This window comes from Suricata suricatta, chromosome 7, assembly GCF_006229205.1.
Source record: "Suricata suricatta isolate VVHF042 chromosome 7, meerkat_22Aug2017_6uvM2_HiC, whole genome shotgun sequence".
Taxonomy (NCBI): Eukaryota; Metazoa; Chordata; class Mammalia; order Carnivora; family Herpestidae; genus Suricata; species Suricata suricatta.
Window position 1 is genome coordinate 66,974,970 of NC_043706.1, and position 21,889 is coordinate 66,996,858.

At 38.2% G+C, this 21,889-nt stretch overlaps 1 protein-coding gene across 1 annotated transcript in view; it reads left to right on the top strand.

Annotated features, from left to right (window-relative positions):
• The window catches only part of MEI4 (meiotic double-stranded break formation protein 4), a 211,541-nt gene that overhangs the window by 13,998 nt on the left and 175,654 nt on the right, over positions 1 to 21,889 (top strand). The window contains exon 2 of the mRNA XM_029944995.1: positions 14,632 to 14,877. Within this exon, the coding sequence (XP_029800855.1) occupies positions 14,646 to 14,877 (232 nt within the window). The 5' untranslated portion in view covers positions 14,632 to 14,645. The remainder of the gene's footprint in view (positions 1 to 14,631; positions 14,878 to 21,889) is intronic.

The window sequence follows — 21,889 nt, forward strand, 5'->3', positions numbered from 1 at the left end:
CGACTGGCAGGCTGAAGAGGGAAGAGCTTCCTCTCAGCAGTCATGTGTTGGGCTGTAGAGGGAAGAAAGATACTCTTTCCTTACCCAGGAGAGTTGACTCTAGATCTATGAATTATTGACATGCTTTCTTGTTGTTGAGCATTTGGACGTCTACTCAGATCAAATAATGCTGTCAGCAGCTAGTGCTGGACCCAACTCTTCTAATTTGAAATCTGCAGAATCATGTTTGGTAAGAGTGCCTGAAAAATCCCGCAGCTTCTTATTTGAACTTATTTTAAATTTGCCCTAAAGTATATTTTAATCACAAAGGAGCTTTCAACAGAATGCTATCAATCCATCATTGCTAAATACCAAAGCATTGCAAATACAGTTGACATAGGAGAATAATATCCAAATGAATGAATTGTTTATTTATATCTCATGTTTTAAATGGGAAAGGGAATATGTTTTAGAAGACCTGTATTTGTGGTAGATGTATGAAAATATCTTTATGATTTTTACAAAATATGGGAATTAAAAATAATTCCACTAGAGACATCACAGGTAAAGGCCAATGTAAACTCTTAATTAATAACAACAATTATGATAAAAGCTTTTGTTAAGTAAAAAATTACCCTTGTCTAGGGAAGTGAACAGTTTGGCACAGAATTGACAAATTGTTTTTCTAGTTATACCAGAACTGCATTTGGATTCAAGCTTACTAATTGGATGTCAAGGAGACATTGATCAATGTAATGGTTAAACTAATAAAATTGGGTAGGAGAGCAAAATATTAGGAATTATGTGGCTGCAAGTCTCATTTCTCCCCTCCAAATATGGTAGTATAATGGCATAGCTGTAATAGTAGTACCGGTACTAGTAGTGATAATTACAACAATCCGTGAGTGCTCACCATATGCCAGGAACTATCTTACACGATTTGCAATATGAGAATGTGACTAATATATTTTTTATGTAATGGGTAATGTGAGATGCAGAAATTACTTTGTCATTCAACTGGCAAAGGGCAGAGCTGGGTTCAGCTTGCAGTCCCTTCATTCTGAAGTCTGGGCCTGGGTGCCTCTGCTACCCAATCCAATTGAGAACATACCTACTTATTCAGACCCTCTTGGCGATTTGGTGGAGGAGTGAAAAGGGGGGAGGCGACCCAGGCCTTGAGTTGCAGGGAACGTAATCCTACCAGAAAGAAAAGACAAAAGGAGAATGGTTATTGATTAAGAGCCAGTATCGGTGGTTCAGGTGGGAAGTACTCTAGTTGTTGGGAAAAGGGAGAATTACTATGGGCTGAAATGGTTAGAAAAGGCTTTCTGGAAGAAATGGACTTTGGCTTATGCCTTAAGTGACGTATAAGTTTTTGCTAAAACACATTGTACCATTTAGTGCTCAGGTTCTGATATGAATTTTATAAATAGCACCCTAATTCCAACCTTGTTTATCTTTAAAGGGCTTTTGAGATCCTTACAAAAAAATAGTTCTATTATGTGTATATGGTTGACCATTGAACAATGTGGGAAGTGGGGGTATTGATCTCACCACACAGTTGAAAAGTTGAATATAACCTTTGACTCTCCCGAAACTTAATTACTAATAGCCTACTCTTGACTAGAAGCTTTACTGATAACATAGTTGACTAACACGTATTTTGTATGTCATATGTATTATATGCTGTATTCTTAAATTGTTATGTTTTAGTATTTTATTATTTTTATTTTTTAAGCCTATTTAGTTTGAGAGGGTGAGCATGAGTGGAGGAGGGACAGAGAGAGAGGGAAAGAGGGAGAATCCCAAGCAAGCTCCCTGTGGGCCAGTGTGCAGAGCCCAAAGCAGGGGCTCGAACCATGAGATTATAACCTGAGCTGAAATCAAGAGCCAACTGCTTACCCGACCACACAGGCACCCTGAGTATGGTGAGATTTTTAATAAATACTCTATTTCTTTAGTAGAGGGTGCTGGAGTCCAGCTCCAGCAGGTCTAGGGCTCCCTGAAGGATGGATGGTGTTGGTGAAAAGGAGCAAGAGATCACCAGGCAGGCATCTCTCCTCTGACCCGAGAGTCAGCTTTATGCAAAAAATGTATGAGGTACAAAACAGGAGTGGCAATTGCCTTAGACAATGATTTCTGATGACAAAATCTTTGGTATGTAAAAATTTCCCAGAACATAGGTTGGTAGAAGACTCATGCATAATATTTATCAATAGTGATTGAAGTAGGTGACTAGATACTTATCACTTGGGGAAGGAAGGTATCTTTAGCATTCAAGCAAGAGTTAGTTCTTTTGTGAGCAGGGGTCAATAGCCTATTTTCTCAAGAGGAAGAAAACCAGGTTTCCCGGGAAATGTAATATTTGCTCCTATAATCACAAAAGAAGAAACTCCTATAAGTTCCTTCACAAGGTCTGATACCAGTCATCCAGGGGCCCTGGGGGTCAGTGCTCAAGCAGAAATGAGTGAGTGTAGATGTCGGTCGCCATCTGACAGCGGGAAGCCCCCACCGTGCAAACCTGCCTTATTTCAGAAATGGCTCCCAGCAAGAGGGCTACTGAGAATTGTCTTCTTTTGTCATTGTTGGTCAGTATATTTCACTGTAAGTTCTCAACTTTATTAACATAGATTGTTCATAATTTTGCATGAGTTTTGTAAAAATTTTAATTCCGAGGTGCTTGGATGGCTCAGTCAGTTAAGCATCTGACTCTTGATTTTGGCTCAGGTCATGATCTCACAGTTGTGGGACTGAGCCCGACTGCATTGAGCTCTGCACTGACAGCACAGAGCCTGCTTGGGGTTCTCTCTCTGCCCCTCTCCACACACAAACACACACGTGCACACACACACACACACATATGTATATATTCCATTGTACACACACACACACACACACACACACACACACACACACACACACACCCCATGTCTTTTTTATCCATTGATCATCAATGGGTACTTACACTGCTTCCATAGTTTGACTATTGCGAAGAATGCTACAATAAATATAAGGTTGCATATATCCTCATGAATTGCTGTTTTCATATTATTTGGATAAAGACCCAGTAGTGCAATTACTGCATCATAGGGTAGTTCTATTTTTAATATTTTGAGGAACTTCCACACTGCTTTCCACAGTGGCTGCACCAGTTTGTATTACCACCAACAGTGTGTGAGGGTTCCTTTTTTTCTACATCCTTGCCTACACTTGTTGTTTCTTGTATTTTTGATTTTAGCCATTCTGACATGTGTGAAGTGATACCCTCATTGTGGTTTTGATTTGCATTTCCCTGATTATGAGTGATGTTAAGAATCTTTTCATGTATCTGTTGGCAATCTATTTTCTTTGGAGAAATGTCTGTTCACACCTTTTGCCCATTTTAAATTGGATTATTTGTTTTTTGGATTTTCAGTTATATACATTTTTTAAAATATATTTTTAGATACAAACCTTTTATTAGATATGTCATTTGCAGTAGATTGTCTTTTAGTTGTGTGTGTGTGTTTCATTTGCTTTGCAGAAGGTTTATATTTTGATGTAGTCTCAGTGGTTTGTTTTTGCTTTTGTTTCCCCTTGCCTCAGAAGACGTATCTAGAAAGTTGCTATTATGGCTGAGAAATTATTGCCTGTGCTCTGTTCTAGGATTTTCATGTTGCAAGTGATACAGTTAGGTGCATCATCCATTTTGAATTTATTTTTGTTTGGTGCAAGAAAGGAGTTCAGTTTCATTCTTTTGTATGTAGATGTAGCTGTCCAATTTCCCAAAATGATTTGTTGAAGAGACTGTCTTTTTCCCATTGCATGTGCTTGTCTCCTTTATCAAAGATTAATTGACCATCTAATTATGGGTTTGATTCTGGGCTTCCTGTCCTTTTGCAGTGATCTATGTGTCTATTTTTGTACTAGTACCAGACTGTTTTGAATACTATAACTTTGTAATAAAACTTGAAGTCCAAAATTGTGATGCCTCCAGCTTTGCTTCTCTTTTTCAAGATTGCTTTGGCTATTTGGGGTCTTTTGTGGTTCCATACAAATTTTGAGGTTGTTTATTCTAGTTTTATGAAAAATGCTCTTGTATTTTAATAAAAATGAGATTGCATTAAATCTGTAGATTTGGGTAGTATTAACATTTTAAAAGTATTTGTTCTTCCAATTCATGAGCATGGAATGTCTTTCTGTTTGTTTGTGTTGTCTTTCATTTCTCTCATCAGTGTTTTACAGTTTTTAGAGTACAGGTTTTTCACCTCTTTCATAAAGTTTATTGCTAGGTGTTTTATTATTTTTCATAATTTTGCATTTGCATTTTAATTGCTATAGGATATATAGAAAAGTTCCTTCTATTATTCCTGATCTTGGTATGATGGTGCTATTTCTCTTTTTTCTTGATAAGTCCTCTAGATATTTATTAATTTTATTAATCTTTTTTAAAAATTAACTTTGCCTTCTTAGTTTTCTTGATTGCTATTTCCTATTTAATTGCATTCTGGTTATATCTTTATACTATCCTTCCTTTTACTTCCTCTGTTTTTTGCTATTGTTTTTCTAATTTTCTAATGTAGAAATGTAGGTCATTGAATTTAAAACTTTTCTCTTTTATAAAATAGATATTTGAAGCTATTATTTTTTACAAGCTATTTTTTAGCTTCCTCTCAAAGTTTGATAAGTTGTGTTTTCATTATCCTTCAGTTTGAAATACACTGTAATTATATTTATAATTGTTTCTTGGTCCTCTATTTTTTTAGAAATGTATGGTTTGTTTTCAAATATTTGAGAGATTTTTTAGACATTTCTAATTATTTTTCTTGTGGTTAGATAACATGTTTTGTAAGATTTCAATCTTTTGAAATTTAATGAGAATTGCTTTGTCTTCACATATGATCTGCTTTGGTGAATGTCCCGTGTGAACTTCAACAGAATGTATGTGTCTGCGTTTATAAGGCATAAGTTCTATAAACACCAGTTGGTTCAAGATGATTGGTAGTATTTTTCAAATCTTTTATATCATCATCATTACACTTCACAATTTGGTTGTTACGGAAAGAAGTGTGTTGAAATCTTCACATCTGAGAGTGCGTTTGTCACTCTCCCTAACGTTCTTTCACTTCTTCTTCATGTATTTGGAGGTTCTGTTACTGCTATTATGTGCATACACATCTAGGATTGTTCATCTCCCTGATTAATTGAATTTTTTTAAATCATGAAATGTTTCTCTAAATCTCTGGTAATATTTTCTTGTCATGAAGTTTCTTTTGTCTGATAGAGGCATTCCTTATGTTTGCTATTTGTATTTTCAACCCATCCTTGTCTGAAAACAGTTAATTACCTTACCTTACATATTTGTAATTTAGCCCTTCAGACACAAATCAAATAACTTAGGTAGAGCATCTAGGTAGAAGTTTTCTTTTGATATAATATGTGTAAATTAGTGAATTTCCTTTATTTTCTCTATTTCAGTAAACTCTGACTATTTTCTTATAGTAATTGAAAGGACAGAGAGATTTAGGCATAGAAAAAGTCTGATGAGTTAAAGATCTGAATTTCTTTTATGGCATGAGCTACTTTGAGAAATTCCTATGGCTTAAACAGATGACTTTAAGTGATTACCCTGGAGTAAAACAGAACAGTGATACAGCTAAGGCTAGTTACTGTCCTTTGAATATCCCATTTATGTTTTTTTACTTTAATTTTTTTTTATTTTTGAGAGACAGAGAGAGACACTGTGAGCAGGAGAGGGTCAGAGAGAGAGGGAGACAGAATCGGAAGCAGGCTCCAGGCTCTGAGCTACCTGTGGGCTCGAACCCATGAACCATGAGATCATGACCTGAGCCAAAGCCGGATGCTCAACTGTCTGGGGTAAGCCACCCAGACACCCCATGAGTATCCCATTTATAAGATGAAATATATTGATATTATTTTCAATAAAAGACCTTTTTCTTGGTTAAAAAATATCATATTAAAAAGGTTCTAGAAATTATTTTTTGTTAATTTTTTAAATCTCTAATTGAGAGAGAGAGAGAGACAGACAGACAGATAGAGCATGAGCAGGGGAGGGGCATAGAGAGAGAAGGGGAATCCGAAGCAGGCTCCAGGCTCCGAGCTATCACACAGAGCTGGATGCAGGGCTTGAACCCATGAACTGCAATATCATGACCTGGACTGAAGTTGGATGCTTAACCAACTGAGCCACCCAGGCGCCCCCAGAAATTCTTAATACAAATGGCATTACTTAAAAAAAAAAAAAAAAAACAAATAAAAAAAGGTACCCATGCAGTGCTGTTCTGGCTATATTTTCCATGGGCACCAAAGTTCAAGCTTGGCCATGGTGTCATTTTGAGGCCATTTCTTGGCTGTCGTGAATTTGGGTTGGTAATCTCAGGTTGGTCAGATCTAAATTTTAAGGTGAACAGCAAGTTCTGATGGGTAGAAGAAACAGGGAGTTTGGGAAGTATGATATAGTTTCCCCGGGGAAAAGTAGACAAAAGTTAGGCCAAAGGATTGCTGACACTTTTGACCTTGAATGGTTCCTGTTACATGACTAGAGGTAGGTCTTGGTTGCAATGGTGGAAGGAAAGCTGGGGGCCAATTCCTGCTCCAGATGCCATCACCTATGCCAGAGACATGTGCCTTATGCTGCATTTTGTTGTGTTGATCTTCTGGAATGGCCTGCAGCTTCTTCTGATAGTCCTTAGTTGGTTAGGGGTTGTAGTGGTACTCAATGGGGCTGGAGGTAGGTAACATGAATCCAGTGAACTGACAGGTTTTTGGTGGAGAAGAGCATTGTATTGATACAGGATGCACATTCTGTGTTGTGTCTGATTTCGGAGGCTACAATGCCATGGGACTAGGTTGAGAGTCTGGGCAAGAGCAGGTGGCAGCAGACAGTGTAGATGAAAGCTTGAAGACAAGTCCTCAGTGATGGCTTACCTACAACATAGGCTCTGTGTGTTTATTGTCTGGAGCATGTAGAGGGGCTGAGTTTAAAGCAACAAAAATTCAGAGGACCTCATGTGTGAAAAGATGTTGAGAATCAATGTCTCAGTATTTGTGAAGCCTTCCCTCTTTTTAAGAGGCTATTTTAGGCTAATAAAAGTAGAATTCTGTTACTTTTTAATGTTTGTTTATTTTTTGAGAGAGAAAGAGAGTGAGAGAACCACCCCCCCAAGCAGGGGCAGAGAGAGAGAGAGAGGGAGACACAGAATCTGAAGCAGGCTCCAGGCTCAGAGCTGTTAGCACAGAGCCAAATGCATGGCTCAAACTTAGGGACTGTGAGATCATGACCTGAGCCAAAGTCAGAAGCTTAACTGACTGAAGCACCCAGGCAACGTTATTAAATGTAAATCTAGGGGCGCCTGAGTGGCTCTTTCGGTTAAGTGTCTGACTTCAGCTCAGGTCATGATCTCATGGTTCATCGGTTTGAGCCCCACGTTGGGCTCTGTGCTGACAGCTCAGAGCCTGGAGCCTGCTTCAGATTCTGCGTTTCCCCACCCTCCTCTCTCTCTGTTGCTTGCCTGCTTGCTCTCTCTCTTCTCAAAATTAAACGTTAAATAATAAATGTAAATCTAAGTAGAATGTAACAAAAGTATTAGATTTATTTGTAAAATAAAGCCTTTCAGAAGAATGAAGCATTGTCAGTTGCTCTCTGAAATTCGCAGTGGTGATCTTGGTAAGATTTCAATGAGGGAGATAGATGAGAATTGAGGCATTTTTCGGCCTTGAGGAAAATGTTTCTGTGGGGCTTCTTACACTTTCTTGACTTCATGTCTTAAGTGTACACAGATGGGAAGTATAGAAGGCATTATGTTATAGTAGTTAGAAAACAAATCTGATTTCTTAATGTGTCATTTGCAAAATGGGACTTTTTTGGATAGGGCTGTTATTTCTTCCAGGGACTCAGCCTCACAGCTCCCTTGCTTGTTCTTAGTCTTCCCTGCAGCTCAGGTGCTGGCTCAGTGCGGCTCCGGAAGCCAGCTGCTCCTCTCCCCTGGAACTGGCTGACCCTCTCTCAGTTGCATCTTCTGGTTGTTTCTTTGGCTTCTGGTTTCATCCTAGAGTCTTCCTCATTTTATGACACATAATTTTTTTCTTTTCCAGAGTATAATAGCCAAATAAAAATTCCAAATTTGTAGAGGTTGTGGGTTTGAATTCTGTGGATTCTCAGAGTTTTTTAATATACTCAGTGAGAATAAGAGATTTGTTTTGGTGGTAAGGATTATGTTCATATCAGTGTGTGGAATACCAGTGTAACTAGGAAGCATCTACAGTTTCTGAATTATATATGTAAAATATGTGTTAATAGTAGATATCAGGTCCTTTTCCCTTCTGAGAATTTATGCAGTGGAAGATGGTTGAGGATTATGCTATATGTACATAACTCTGCATTTCTGAATCAGTGTACATTCTGCTGACTTACAAAATGTGTGTGCTGCATTTTTCCCACGTGAAATTCTACAACATTCCTTGCTGGAATCTAGAGAAAGTCTTGTCTGTGGGGGGAAAAAGCATTGAGGCATCAAAAGGGAGGGTGGGTACTTGCATAAAAAGAACACAATGTGAAGAGACTCTGGAGACAATTAAAATCTAGGATTTGTTAACTTTTTCAGCCAGAGGAAAATGATAGATAGTTGTTTTGATGGAAATGAAAAGAAAAGAAAAGAAAACGTCCTTTTATCTTTACTCACCTCTTGTCCTGAACAGATTCTCTATGCTGGGAAGGCTTTTAAAGGCCCCCTTAATAATTGAATGGAGAGATTTGAAATCTTGAGTAACTCTTGATTCTTTAATGTGAAATTTCACATGATGTTAATCTGCTGAGCACTTCACAGTAAGTGTGTGCTGAAGCCATAACAATAATTCGAGACTTTTGCAGCTGGATCTAATCCAAAAACAAGATGTCAGACCTTGTCCAAACTTTACTGAAACTAATTATCCAAAAAGTCTTGTAATATCTCCTGTACTGACATTGCCAGAACTCTGCTTCGCCCTGGACTGATATTTGATAATTGCATATTCCATCATCATAATACACAGAGACTTCCTTCTGTACTCATTTTGTCCTATCGTATTCCTCTCAGTGATTTAGGGAATGTTCTTCCATTTCTTGACTTATGGGGAAGGTAAATATTTATTGTAGGGTTTACATGATGTAAAATCTGGCTTTTTTCCCTATATCTTACCCTCTCATATAAACCTGTGCATGAACTAGATTTTAGTTTTCTTGTATTTTCTTTTTTTATATAATTTTTTTAAGTTTATTCATTTTTAGAGAGAGAGAGAGAGAAAGAGAGAAAGAGAAAGAGAGACAGAGACATAGAGAAACAGAGCAAGCAGGAGAGGGGCAGAGAGAGAGGCAAAGAGAAATCCAAGCAGGCCCCACCCTGACAGTGTAGAACCGGATGTGGGACTTGAACTTATGAACTATGAGATCATGACCTGAGCTGAAGTCAAGAGTTGGACACTTAATTGAGCCACCCAGGTGCGCCAAACATTTTTATTTATTTATTTTGAAAGAGAGAGAGAGAGAGCACGCGCGAGAGAGATCATGTGAGCGAGTGCACAAGTAGGGAAGGGGCAGGGGAGAAAAGGAGAGAGAGAGAGTTTTCCAGGTAGGCTCTGCACTGTCAGGGCAGAGCTCTACAGGTGCCTTGAACTCAAGAACCGGGAGATGATGATAAAAGACTGAACCACCTGGATGCTGCTCTTGTATTTTCTTTACTCAAGAATTATTTTGGTGAAAGTTTAAGGGTATACTGAAGAAAGGTGTAAGTTTAGAGGGAGGATATTCACTGAAAGTAGTCAAGCAAGGATGTGTCACAGAGTGAAGAGAGACAGATACCATCCTTCAGGTTTATTTAAAATTATGCTCCTAATCCATTCTCCCTCTAGTGCCATGCTCCCTAGTATGTAATTAACAGACTTACTAATGAAAGCCAGGGTTAAGAGCTGATCAAGCAGTCTTTTGTGACTGCCTGACCTAAACTGATGTATTCATTCATTAATTCACTCACTCACTCACTCACTCACTCACTCACTCACTCACTCATGTATTCATTTAAGTATTTAGTAGCTAGTCTGCATTCATGGCATTGGGAGTAAAATGGCTAGTAGCCTGGGTTGGTCATATTGAATAAAGGTTTTCTTCCCCACCTCCGAAATCCATGGTGTCCTTTGGATGCGTAGAAGTAACACCAAACACATCTGGATGAAGGAGCATGCATCTACTTGTGGACATGAAAAGGTCTGAGGTCCACAGGCTTGGTGGAATTTGGGGAAAGCTGATCAGGGTTGGAGATTCGAGAACTTATGGGACAGAATGCTCATTCCATTGACCGTGCTTCCTCAGTTCTGAAGGTAGTCTCATAGTTTAAAAGTTCTGAGTATGTTTAGTGGTTGTAATTTCATTCTTAGCGCACTCTCCTGTCAGGCTGTAGTTGAATGTTGGTGTATTTTATAGTTAAATATGTCTCCGAATTGAGGAGGGGAATTCTACAGGCTGGAGCTACTCATCACAACCCTGAAATGACAGGTGTAGACTTGAGGCTTCATGCAAAACTCATCTTCATTTTTCACATAACATAAATTTGAAAAATATAGTAAAGGAAATGTTTTTATACGATTAGTATTAGACTTTTTTCTGCTGTATATAACATGTTTTATAAATGTTTATTGTGGAGAACTTGGAAACTGCCGAAAAGTATAAAAAGAAAGTGAAATCAGACTTACTCAATTCACAGTGTTTTGGTTTGTTTTTTGTTTTTTTGTTTGTTTTGGAATAACCCTAATCTAACTCCCTCCTTCTTTCTTTTCCTCTTACTTCTTTTCTTTCCCTCTTTCCTTCCCTCCCCCTTCCTGTCTCTTAATCTATCAGATATCAATCTCAGTCTGTGTATTCCTCTCCAAATTTCCAGTTTTAGTACATTTACTGTTTTTTGCTTACTCTGTAGTTAACATCATGTAGGAAATATTTTCACATAGTTTTAAATTTTTTAAAAAGCATTTTCAATTCAATCACATATTATGTCACAATTTAATGCATTTATGTCGTTAAATGTAAGAGTTGGTGACAGGTTTTGTTTAGTTTTGGTAGTTATAAATAATCCTATAAGATCATCTATGGGCAAAAAGTTTTGCATATAGTTCTGATCCTTTTTTTTAAGACAAACTCTTCAAACTTGTATTGCTGGCCTAAAGAGGGATACATATTTTGAGGTGTTTGTAAGGGAAATATTCTGAATGGTTACCTAAATTTAAAATTTCACTTCTTATATAGAAATTACCTGGGGCTTTTTATTTTATGGAATTTTCATCAGTGATCTTGGAGATGATCAAACTTTAGAATTCAGGATTATAAATAAAATCTTAAAAATATAAAATCTTAAAAAAAAGAATTCAGGATTATAATTCAAAACAGTTTTGACAGTTCAGAGAATTGGTTAGTTGATACAAAGTTTGATAGGGGAAAATGAGGGTAGGAGAAATAGAGCAGATAAACATTGCCAAACTTTACAGAATAGCCATTTCTGCATCCATTGCCTGAAGAAGAATACAGGGGTCCTAAAGAATGTGACTCGATTTTTCTGTAGCCTTATGGGGGACTTGGCCATGGTTAGGTCTGTTCCCAATTGTGAAGAAAAAGAAAGCTCATTTGAACTGATGTTGTGTTCCAAAAAGACTGTTAAATTTTGTGTTTTCTGCTGTTAAGAATTCAGAGACACTAAATACCTTCTTGGGGAACATTAAATGTTCATTTTAATTATTTACAACAATTATTTGAGCATAAATTCAATTTTAAAAAGGCTTTCTGAAAGTTACTACTGATCTTTCTTCAGTTAAGTAGAGAATATGTTTGGGAAGCTCATCTTTTTTTCCATGAATTTTCAGGGGAAATAGAATTAGCTTTGCCTTGCAAATGGCACTTCGAGGATAAGAATGCCATCCTTAGATAAAAACCGTACATGTTTATACACACACACACACACACACACACACACACACACACACGCATACTCCAGAACACAAGGAAGCAGTTTAAAAAGCCTGGTTCTGTCGGGCTGTAGGTTGTAATTCTGTGTTTTGAGAGTAATTTATATAGTAGGAAGCTGTACCGACATATCTATTAGCAATTGTTTCTGTTCGCTTGTGGTACAGTTCTAATTAATGTTCAAACAAGTGACCCTGGGATAGTTTCAATCCAGAAGGACTTTATAATTTGATCTTTTTATGTCGTTGACTGATATTCAGCAGTTTGAAGACTATTAACAAATCACATGTGATAACTTAAAAATAAGAGCATTTAATTAATCTGCTTGCTTAAATCAATTAATTAAATATCTTTGCAAGATGACAGGGAGTTTACTGTTTCTGCTATTCAGAGAACTTTGTTGTCTTGTGGCAATACACAGGTTTTTTTTTTCTTTTGAGTTTTAGCCTGAATTCCCACCATTCACAACTGAATCTCAGTAAGTTACTTATTATTTTCATTATCGTTATTACTTTTTGTTAGGTCTGTTACATCTGATAGTAGGCATACATCTTCTTTTTAATTGTTTATTTACTTTGAAGGAGAGCACATGAGATAGCAGTGGAGGTGCAAAGAGAGAGAATCCCGAGCAGGCTCCACATGATCAGTGCAGAGTCTGATGTTGGGCTCGAACCCACAAACCTTGAGATCATGACCTAAGCCAAAACCAAGAGGCAGAGGCTTAACTGACTGAGCCACCCAGGTATCGAAGTAGCCCCATGTCTCTGGAGAGGGTCATCCATGCTCTGTGCTCGCTGCACACAGGTGCTTTCCTGCAGCACTGAGAGGCAGAGTCTACTGTTCACCATTGCTAACACATCAGATGAGGGACGAACCAGCCAAGTGAAATGGTTGCTGTGAAAGCTAAAACATGTGGAGCTATAATTGTAATTAGTTTGTCGATCTTAACAGTAGTTAGTCCTGGGGTGTATTACACAGCTCTGAAAGGCTAAAAGCATAGCAGCTCTTCCTTCTTTTGGAAATCTAGTTTTCATAATTTTTTTCTAATTATAATCTATGTTCATTGATAAAAATTAGGAAAATTCAGAAAGGTATCTTTAAGAAAATAAAAATCAATAATTCAATTCTACAGTAGAATTTACCAAAAAATTATATTTTTGTACTTCCCATTTTTTGTATAATTCATATCCTACCACATATATAGTTTTATTCCCTCACTTTTTTTATAGTCAACTTATCATTAGTACTTTCCATGCTAATAAAGAATATCTCTGAAAACTCTATTTGATAAGGTAGTTTTCATATGATTGGTTATATCATTATTAACTATTTGGTTGTTGTTCCCCATTTTCAACTGTAAATTATTCTGTAATGAGCATATCATACATACATTTCTGTGTTGTTCTTAATTATAATAAAACAGCATTATGCTTCCTATTAGAGAGTGTATTTTCAGTGTAAACTCTAGAATGTCAGATAGGTATATAGTTTTGTGGGTGGTAATAAATCTGGGAAGATTTGATATGGTGGTGTAGGAAGCGTTCTTTGAAGGATGCACAGCAGGACCTTGGCAGCTGTGAGAGTCATGGTATCACAACTGGGGAAAATTCCAGAACAGAGATGTGAATGGGAATGAGCTGAAGCTGTGTGTATCTGATTGTATGAGTATGATTTAATGTCAGTGGAAGGATAGGCTTGAGAAATGGAAGAAAATAAAGCGTACAATGTGGAGTAAAGAATTTGCACTTGTTAGTAGAATAGTTGTGGCAACCAAAGTCCTAAATTTTCTGGACCATTGTGCTATTCATTACAAATTTTTGTGTAGCGCATTTTATGTGCAAATCTCCCCCTTGTGGGGGGTCCACGAGGGATTTATACTTCAGCACTGATGGTGGTATTCATCCAGTGACGGCAGTGTGTGTCCTCACAGATACATTCCTATGGTTAGACTGTGATGCAGGGCTGATTTGGAGAAGTACGCTCATGGTGGCAGTTGGGAATTTTTGGAGGCACAGAATCAGATCAAAGCCACAATTTAAATGATGCAAATATCTTATAGATTGTTCTCAGCATCATCCGAGGAGCCTGGTTAAAGGCAGGAATAGTAGTAAGTAGGTAATGGTTTGAGAAGGAATGCAGAATTGGGAAGCAGGGACTGTAAGTCTTAGCAAGAATCAGTTGGAGCAGAAGGGTTTCCATTTAAATAAGTGATTTAATTTATTGGGTCTGATTGCAGAGTAGATTCTTTTCAAAATGTAAAAGCCTTAGCGCCTATGCCAGATTTGCTAGATCTGAGTTTTGGGGAGTTGGAACCAAATGATGTAAATGTATATTATTTAAAAAACTCCTTTAGAGATTCTCGTGTGTGCCTCTGGTTAGAAAACACTAAATGAATTAATGTGTGTTTTTTCCACCCCAAGAATTTGTCAGACTGTCTGAACCTACTGTCTTGAATTTTAATACACTTAATATGCATGTGTGTGCATTTTACTTTTGCATATTTTTCATACTCTTTTCAGTTCCTGAGCAATTTTTTTTTTCTGTTACTTGGTGTCAAGTTGTATTACAAACTTACTAATTAGTGGTACTCTGCAAAATCAATTTTGAACAAATGAAATGCACTGCAAAAGTTAAAATGAATTTCTGTAACTTTTTTTCTTATTAAATCATAGGGACAAAAGCCAGGATGGATGATCAAGCATGGTATTTGAGAACCTCAAAGCTGGCTCTGGCTGTGGCCATTATCCGCTCAAAACCAGCAGGCAAAAGCAGCAGAGAGTACACAGAGCACCTTGCCAAGGCGGTGTCTGAGCAGGAGTCAGTGTGGAGGCCCAGAGTCGAAGCCTTGGAATCTGAGGTTCTGCAATTACGTCAAAAACTTCTTCTGAGCAGGGTGTATTCAGGATTGCTTAAGAGTGGTGAGTATATGAAATTGTCTTTTGATAATATATCATTCTGTTTTTTATTGTTTATGTTTAATTTAATTTGATTTAAACAAAATGAATATAGGGGCGCCTGGGTGGCTCAGTCAGCTGTGTGTCTGACTCTTGACTTCTGCTCAGGTCACGATCCCTGGGTCGTGGGATCAAGCCCCGCGTTGGGCTACCGGGCTGTACATGGAGCCTGCCTGAGATTCTTTCTCTCTGTCCCTCTGTCCCTCTTCCCCTCACACACACACACACTCTCTCTCTCTAAAAAAAGAAAAAAGAGTATGGTAGACACACAATGCTACATTAGATTTGGGCCCAAAGCTCTATATGTTATGCTGTGCTCACCATAAGTATGGCCACCATCTGTCCTGTTATGTTGTTATTACATTATCAACTGTATTCCTTAGGCTGTAGCTTTTGTTTCTGCGACTTATTCCACAGCTAGAGCCCTGTATCTCCTTCCCTTTGCACCCATTTGGCCCAGTTTCCTGGGCCCCTCCCCTCTGGCAACCATCAGTTTTTTGTCAAAGCTCTGATTCCACTTTTTGTTTGTTTATTCTTTTTTTTGTTTTGTTTTAAGACTCTATTTGTGAGTGGAATCATATGGTAATTACTTTCTCAGTCTGACTTATTTCACTGAGTATAATGCCCTAGGGGGTTTTAGGAGGTATACCCTCTAGGGTATAATCATATGTCATATGGCATGATCTCATCCTTTTTATGGCTGCATAATATTCTTTTGTGTGTGTGTGTGTGTGTGTGTGTGTGTGTGTGTGTGTGTAACATTTTCCTTATCTGTTTGTCTATTGATATACTTAGGTTGCTTCCATTTCTTGACTATTGTAAATAATGCTGCAGTAAACATCAGGGTTATATGTAAGTGATGAATCACTGAATTCTACACCTGAAATCAATTTTACCATGTTAACTAACTAGAATTTAAATGAAAACTTGAAAAAAATACATAGGGGTGCATATATCTTTTCTTGCTAGAGTTTTCATTTTCTCAGGGTAAATATCCAATAGTGGAATTATTAAATCACATAATATTTCTAATGTTTAATTTTTTGAGTAGTCTCCATACTGTTTTCTACAGTGGTTATACCAATTATGCTTTATTTCATCCTCACAATTATTTAGAAATTGTTTAGGTTCCTAAAGCTAGACTTCTTCTTGTCCTATAAAGATGTTTTTATTTGTAGTTGTTCATGAAAAGTTTATTGTTACTTCCTAATATATGGGGCTACATTAGACATTGGGATGGAGTTGGAGAATGAAAGTACTCTAGATGTGAAGGCAGTAATGTTTTAAGCTTACTGGATAAAATAACTTTAAAATATCATACTTAACTTTATTATTTTACTGTGTGTGTTATGTTACACTCATATTAAATAATTCATCCAGCAGTCATATATCAGGGACCAGGTGTGGGCCTGGTATGCACTGGGTCGTGAGGACCCAAAAAAATACAAAGAAGAGGTGCTGTCCTTGCCAATGAGTACCTACCATTCTTGCAGGGAAAAGGAACCTTTAAATAATTCACCAGTGTGATAAATGCTTTAATAAAGATATTGACAAAGCACAGAGGAGGAAGCCATTCATTCTGCCTGTTTTTTGGAAACACTTCTCAGGTCTGGCCCTCAGGAATCTGTATACTAGTCAGTGGTCACAGAATATGCAGCAAAAGGCAGAAACGTGATCGATGGCAGGGCAGTCAGGAATACATGTCCCATTTAGGATACTTGCAGCGTGACATTTCAGAAGTGACCAGAACATCATGCAGGAGAGAGGAAGAGAGGTGAATTGGGACCAGGTTCAGAAGGGCCTTGAATGTCAACTCAAGGACTGTTTTACTTTATTCCCAATAGGTAAGTTGATTGTACGAATTATGGTCTCCCTACAGCCCTTGTGATAGTCGAAAGTAGGGAAATATTAACAATTATACTAGGACAATAGGTAGAAACGAGGACTCACTAGAGCAAGCTGGACCATGTGGTTGCTCCATTCATCAGGAGCCATCCACTTTTTTGATGCAGAGAATTGACCCTTATATTGGGATTGGGAAACAATTCTGGTGATTTGTAAAGAATGTAAACCAGATCATGTGACTCCTTTGCTTAAAACTTTTCCCTGGCTTCCAATTATGCTTCACATTAGATTCAGACTTATGATTATGACCTGTGATGCTGTGGGTGATTTCACCTCTATTTACCTTTCCGACCTTGACCCATACAACCTTCCCGTTATGCACTAGACTCTACCTACCATGGGCTTCCTTCCAGCCTTGGACCTTTGTTATGTTCTTCTCTTTGATTCTCATTGTGGCTGGCTTCTTTTCTTCCTAGAGATCTTATTCTAAATAACACCTCATTGGGGCACCTGCGTGGCTTGGTCAGTTAAGCATCCAGTTTTGGCTCAGGTAATGATCTCAGGCTTGTGAGTTTGAGCCCCATGTTGAGCTCTGTGCTGACAGCTTTGGATTCTGTGTCTCTTTCTCTGCCCCTCACCAGCTCTCTCTCTCCCTCTCTTTCTCAAAAATAAACATTAAAAACAGAAAAATGAAAAAAAGCATCTAAATGACACCTCCTCAATGACCACTGTATACACATGGCATTCCCCACTAGTTTTTCTTTACCCAAATATCCCCTGTGGATTATTTGTTTGTTTACTTACTTGTTGCCTTATCTCCTGAGCTAGAGTTTAAGTTCACTGAGGAGTGGGTCTTTGATTTGCTCAGCACCCTCTACAAAATGCCCACCCCAAAATCTGACACACAGTAGGTGCTTAATAAGTATTTGTCACTTGGCCATGGAGCAAAGAAGGTGTTTCTGGCCATAGCAATGATTTGAAGGAAGGAGACCAATTTTAAACATATTTACCAAAACCCATATGAAGAATGATGAATTGAAATCAATATATGATAGTGAGAACTGAAAGGCGGTCAGACATATAGGAATGATTTCAGAGTAGACACTTTAAATATTTGTAAATGATGTCAGAGAGTGATTAAGGAACGCAGAAGCATTTGGAATAATGAGGTCTCCAATCCCCGTTTATTGAATTTATTGCAGTGCTTTGAATTTGGAAAGTGAACACAGAAAGAAGTTTATAGGATAAAAAGTTAAGTTCAGGGTTTCTGAGTATAGGCTAATCCCTGAATGTACAAGGATTATGTAGAAGGAAGGTGGAAGAATGGTCTTTTGAGTCAAAGGGGGTGATGCGCAGGCTGGAAATATAGACATGACTTAGGATCCACTGACATTTAAGGAATAGTTGAAGTCCTCGCCAAGGATGAGACTTGCAGGGAGGACGGAGCTGGGGGTTCGGGGCCCTGGAGGTCCCAACATTCCAGGGGTGGGCAGAGGAAAAGGAGCCGTGAAAAGACTATGACTGTCACATTAGGAGTACCACATGACTGCTGTGGGTAATTGGGTACTCACTAACGTTACTTTTGAGTATTATCCGGAAAACCTGCCTACCTAATACACAGATGTTACTAAAATCTCATTATTATTTGAATGAAAATAGTGTTATACAATTTATAGCCACATTTTAGTCTCTCTTGAGCCTTTCTAGGTAATGGGCTCTTTGTACTCAATGAATGCAAACACAGTCAATAGACTTAATTATTTTATGTGCGGTTATATGATTAATATAACGGCGCACACATAAACATTTCCAGTAATCTTAAATAGACTCTTATGAACATCTGTGATAGCAAAACCATTGTTTACCACCAAGGGTCTGTTTATACCGCTGCTCTGGTGGTGTGCATGATTTGTTTGGAACATGAGTGTGCCTGACAGTGAGAACCTAGGTGAGAACTTATTCTCACACTGAAACTTGTGCTTACCGTGCCTGTGAGAGAAATCTTCAAATATCTTACAATTAAAATCAGTTTTACTCACAGCAGGAGCTATAGATAAAGCGTTTCTGCACAGATGTTTGGAAGTAATTGTCTCTCCACCTGTTAGCTTAAATTGAGAAATGAAGAATAAATAGATGGCTTCAGATAAATAGAGTCACTCTTAAAGGGGAAGGAACAAAACCCAACAAAAGGGGGTATTAGGTTGATAGTAAAAGAAGGAACCCAGCTGTGATTTAAAGATATATAATTTGAGGGGATCCTGGGTGGCTTAGTTGGTTAAGTGTCCAAGGTCAGCTCAGGTCATGATCCCCGGGTTTGTGAGTTTGAGCCCTGCATTGGGCTCTGCACTGACAGCTTAGAACCTGGAGCCTGCTTCCGATTCTGTGTCCCCCTCTCTCTATCTGCTGCTCCCATGCTCTCGCTTTGTCTCTCTCTTTCAATAATAAATAAGCATTAAGAAATGAAGATATATAATTTCAAAGACTGATGTGACTTACTCTGAGAAAACTCCATACCTGGCTTCAAAACTATATTATAGATCTATTTATAATTTTTTAACATTTCCCTTTATTTTTGAGACAGAGAGAGAGCACGAGCTGGGGAGGGAGAGAGAGAGAGAGAGGGAGACAGAGGATCTGAAGCAGGCCCCCACGCTGACAGCAGAGAGCCTGAAGAGGGGCTCAAACTCAAGAACTGAACCATGAGATCATAACCTGAGCTGAAGTCAGACGCTGAACCCACTGAGCCACCCAGGCACCCCTGGGTATACTTAGATTATCAGGTATTCTTGACTGGAATTTTCAGTGTTGCTTTACATATGCAACTTTTCTCAAGTGTTTAGAGACAGCAGGCCCTCAATAAATATTGAATGAGATGCTTCTTGACAGATTGACAGAGGCTGGGGAACTTAATTTACAGCATCAACTATCCATTGAAGCACCTGAGCAACCCAGAATTCAATAAAGCAGAGCTGAAATGGCAAAGTAAACAAATAAGAAAGTATGATATAGTTGATATAGCATTTTGGGAACTCAGCTATGTCTTTATTCTGATTTATTTTTCTACAGCTTCTTAGAGAGCTATCCTTCTTTATTATATTTATTAAAGGACTAGACTGTACGCAGAAGGGATAAATAGAACTTGTTCTTAGAATTCTGCCACATTGTAATTTTACTTAAATGCTCCTTAGTAGTGGGAGGAAGGAAGGGAGGTGGGTCAAAGAAACCTAGATAATCCATTGACACATTTCTCAAAATCATTTTGGGTGATGTGTGGCAGGTGTGGTTACTTGTCTACTCAATATCTAGCTTCCTACTTCTTTGTAAAGCACTCCAATTTTGTTTTGGAAGAAACATGCTTATTCCCAGCGGGTTAATCCATAAAGGGCTTAGGTTTGTTTTGCCAATATTGTTCTAAGGTTGGGCAGGGGCCAGTGAAATGTAAAAAGCAATCTTCTGAGCTTTTGATAAAGATTTGCCTCTTTGTATGAAGAGATTGAGGCTCATGAAAGAGAGCAATTAAAAATAATTCTTTTTTTTTTTTTTTTGGTTACATCAGCCACTTGTTTCCGGCATGCAGCACTGCCAGTTAAAGATACGAAGCCTGGATTTGTGGTAGCCAATTTGCAACTGTGAGGCAATATTGAGAAATTAATGCCAGCACATTGAGGATAGTGAAATAGTTGGATGAAAAGAACCCATGTCCTTCCTGACTTTGCTGAGCAGTCAAAGCAACTCTACGACTACTTTATTAGGAATGTTTAAAAAGATAAACAAGGGTTTAAGCCATTTTCTCCATGTGTTCTCTTCCTTATATCTGAGCACATCCTAATTTGTAGAGCAGAGAAGGGGTGGAGGTCACGAATAAATTAGAGCAGCACTACTTTTTCTTTAGCCTAGAGTCTTCTTGATCTAGAGAAGAGGAAATGAGTGAGAAAAACTATGTTTTTGTTCTACAACAACTTCCTGTTAAAGATGGCCTCATAATGTTAGGGAAGAATTTCCATTGTGTCTGAGTAGGTAGATGAGGAAGACGTAGAGCATAGAGACTGGCCACTAACAGGCGTTAGTGGATATTTATAATTGTTGACTAGGGATTAAAGAGGACATAGTAACGGGTGGGGCCTTATTAGTGGGAAAAATGGCATTGAACTTCAATGAACAGATTTAGGATTAAGACTTGAGTGTGTATGTGTGTGTGTGAAGGTGGTACAGGCAAAGGGAATCTGGACAGTTGCAATTATACAGTAATTTGGCATTCACAGGGGGGAAGTAGATAAAGTGTCAGGTATATGCTTTCCCCCCTACAATTTTATATGTTCATTGTCTTCATAGATGAGAGATAGGCCATGGATGAGCAGCTGGCTATAGTGAAAAGAAAGTGAGACAATGAAACCAGATTAGTTCATTGATTTCCACATATATTTAGTAAATGTTCACTGAATGCAGAGCTCATATCTAGAGTGCTTGGGAGTGGGTGGTGGTGGTGTGCACAGCGGCGCCATTATTTTTAGTTGGACTTAGCTTTTCTATGTTTGAGATGCTGGGAAACCACTGACTGACTAGATGACTTTAGGGGCTTCCCTCCCCTCTAGCTGATAGTGCTTAAGTTTGTCCACCTCCTTGCCTGTTGTCCCCTTCACTGCTTTCTCCTCTGAATCTTCAGCACTCTGATTACCTGCCCCAGATCCTGAATCTGGATTCAGGAAAAGGCTTTTAGCTGCGTGTTGACAGGGGTCAGAAAGGGGCTGGACACCCTAGTGGCCCATGTGCACCTAGCCAGATCCAGTATGATGCTTGTCTTTGTCTCCTGACTACTGCTACTTTTCTGATTCAGACTTATTCATCCTCTGTCCCATGCCACCCTATCCCAAACCACATACTGAGGAGAGACATCACAAATGACTTCCAGTCAGTTTTGGAGCTCAGCATTTATATGTTGGGGCAGTCACTGTTTTACAGATGCTCAAAGAGCATGGAAAATGAATGTATGAGTATTTCCCATCTTAGTTTTTACATAGGCTTTTATAATATAAATTATCAAATATGATGAAATTTTCTTAAAATTGCCATTGATTTGAAACATACATGCGTAATGCACATAAATGCCAGAAAATGTGCCTCTAATTTAATA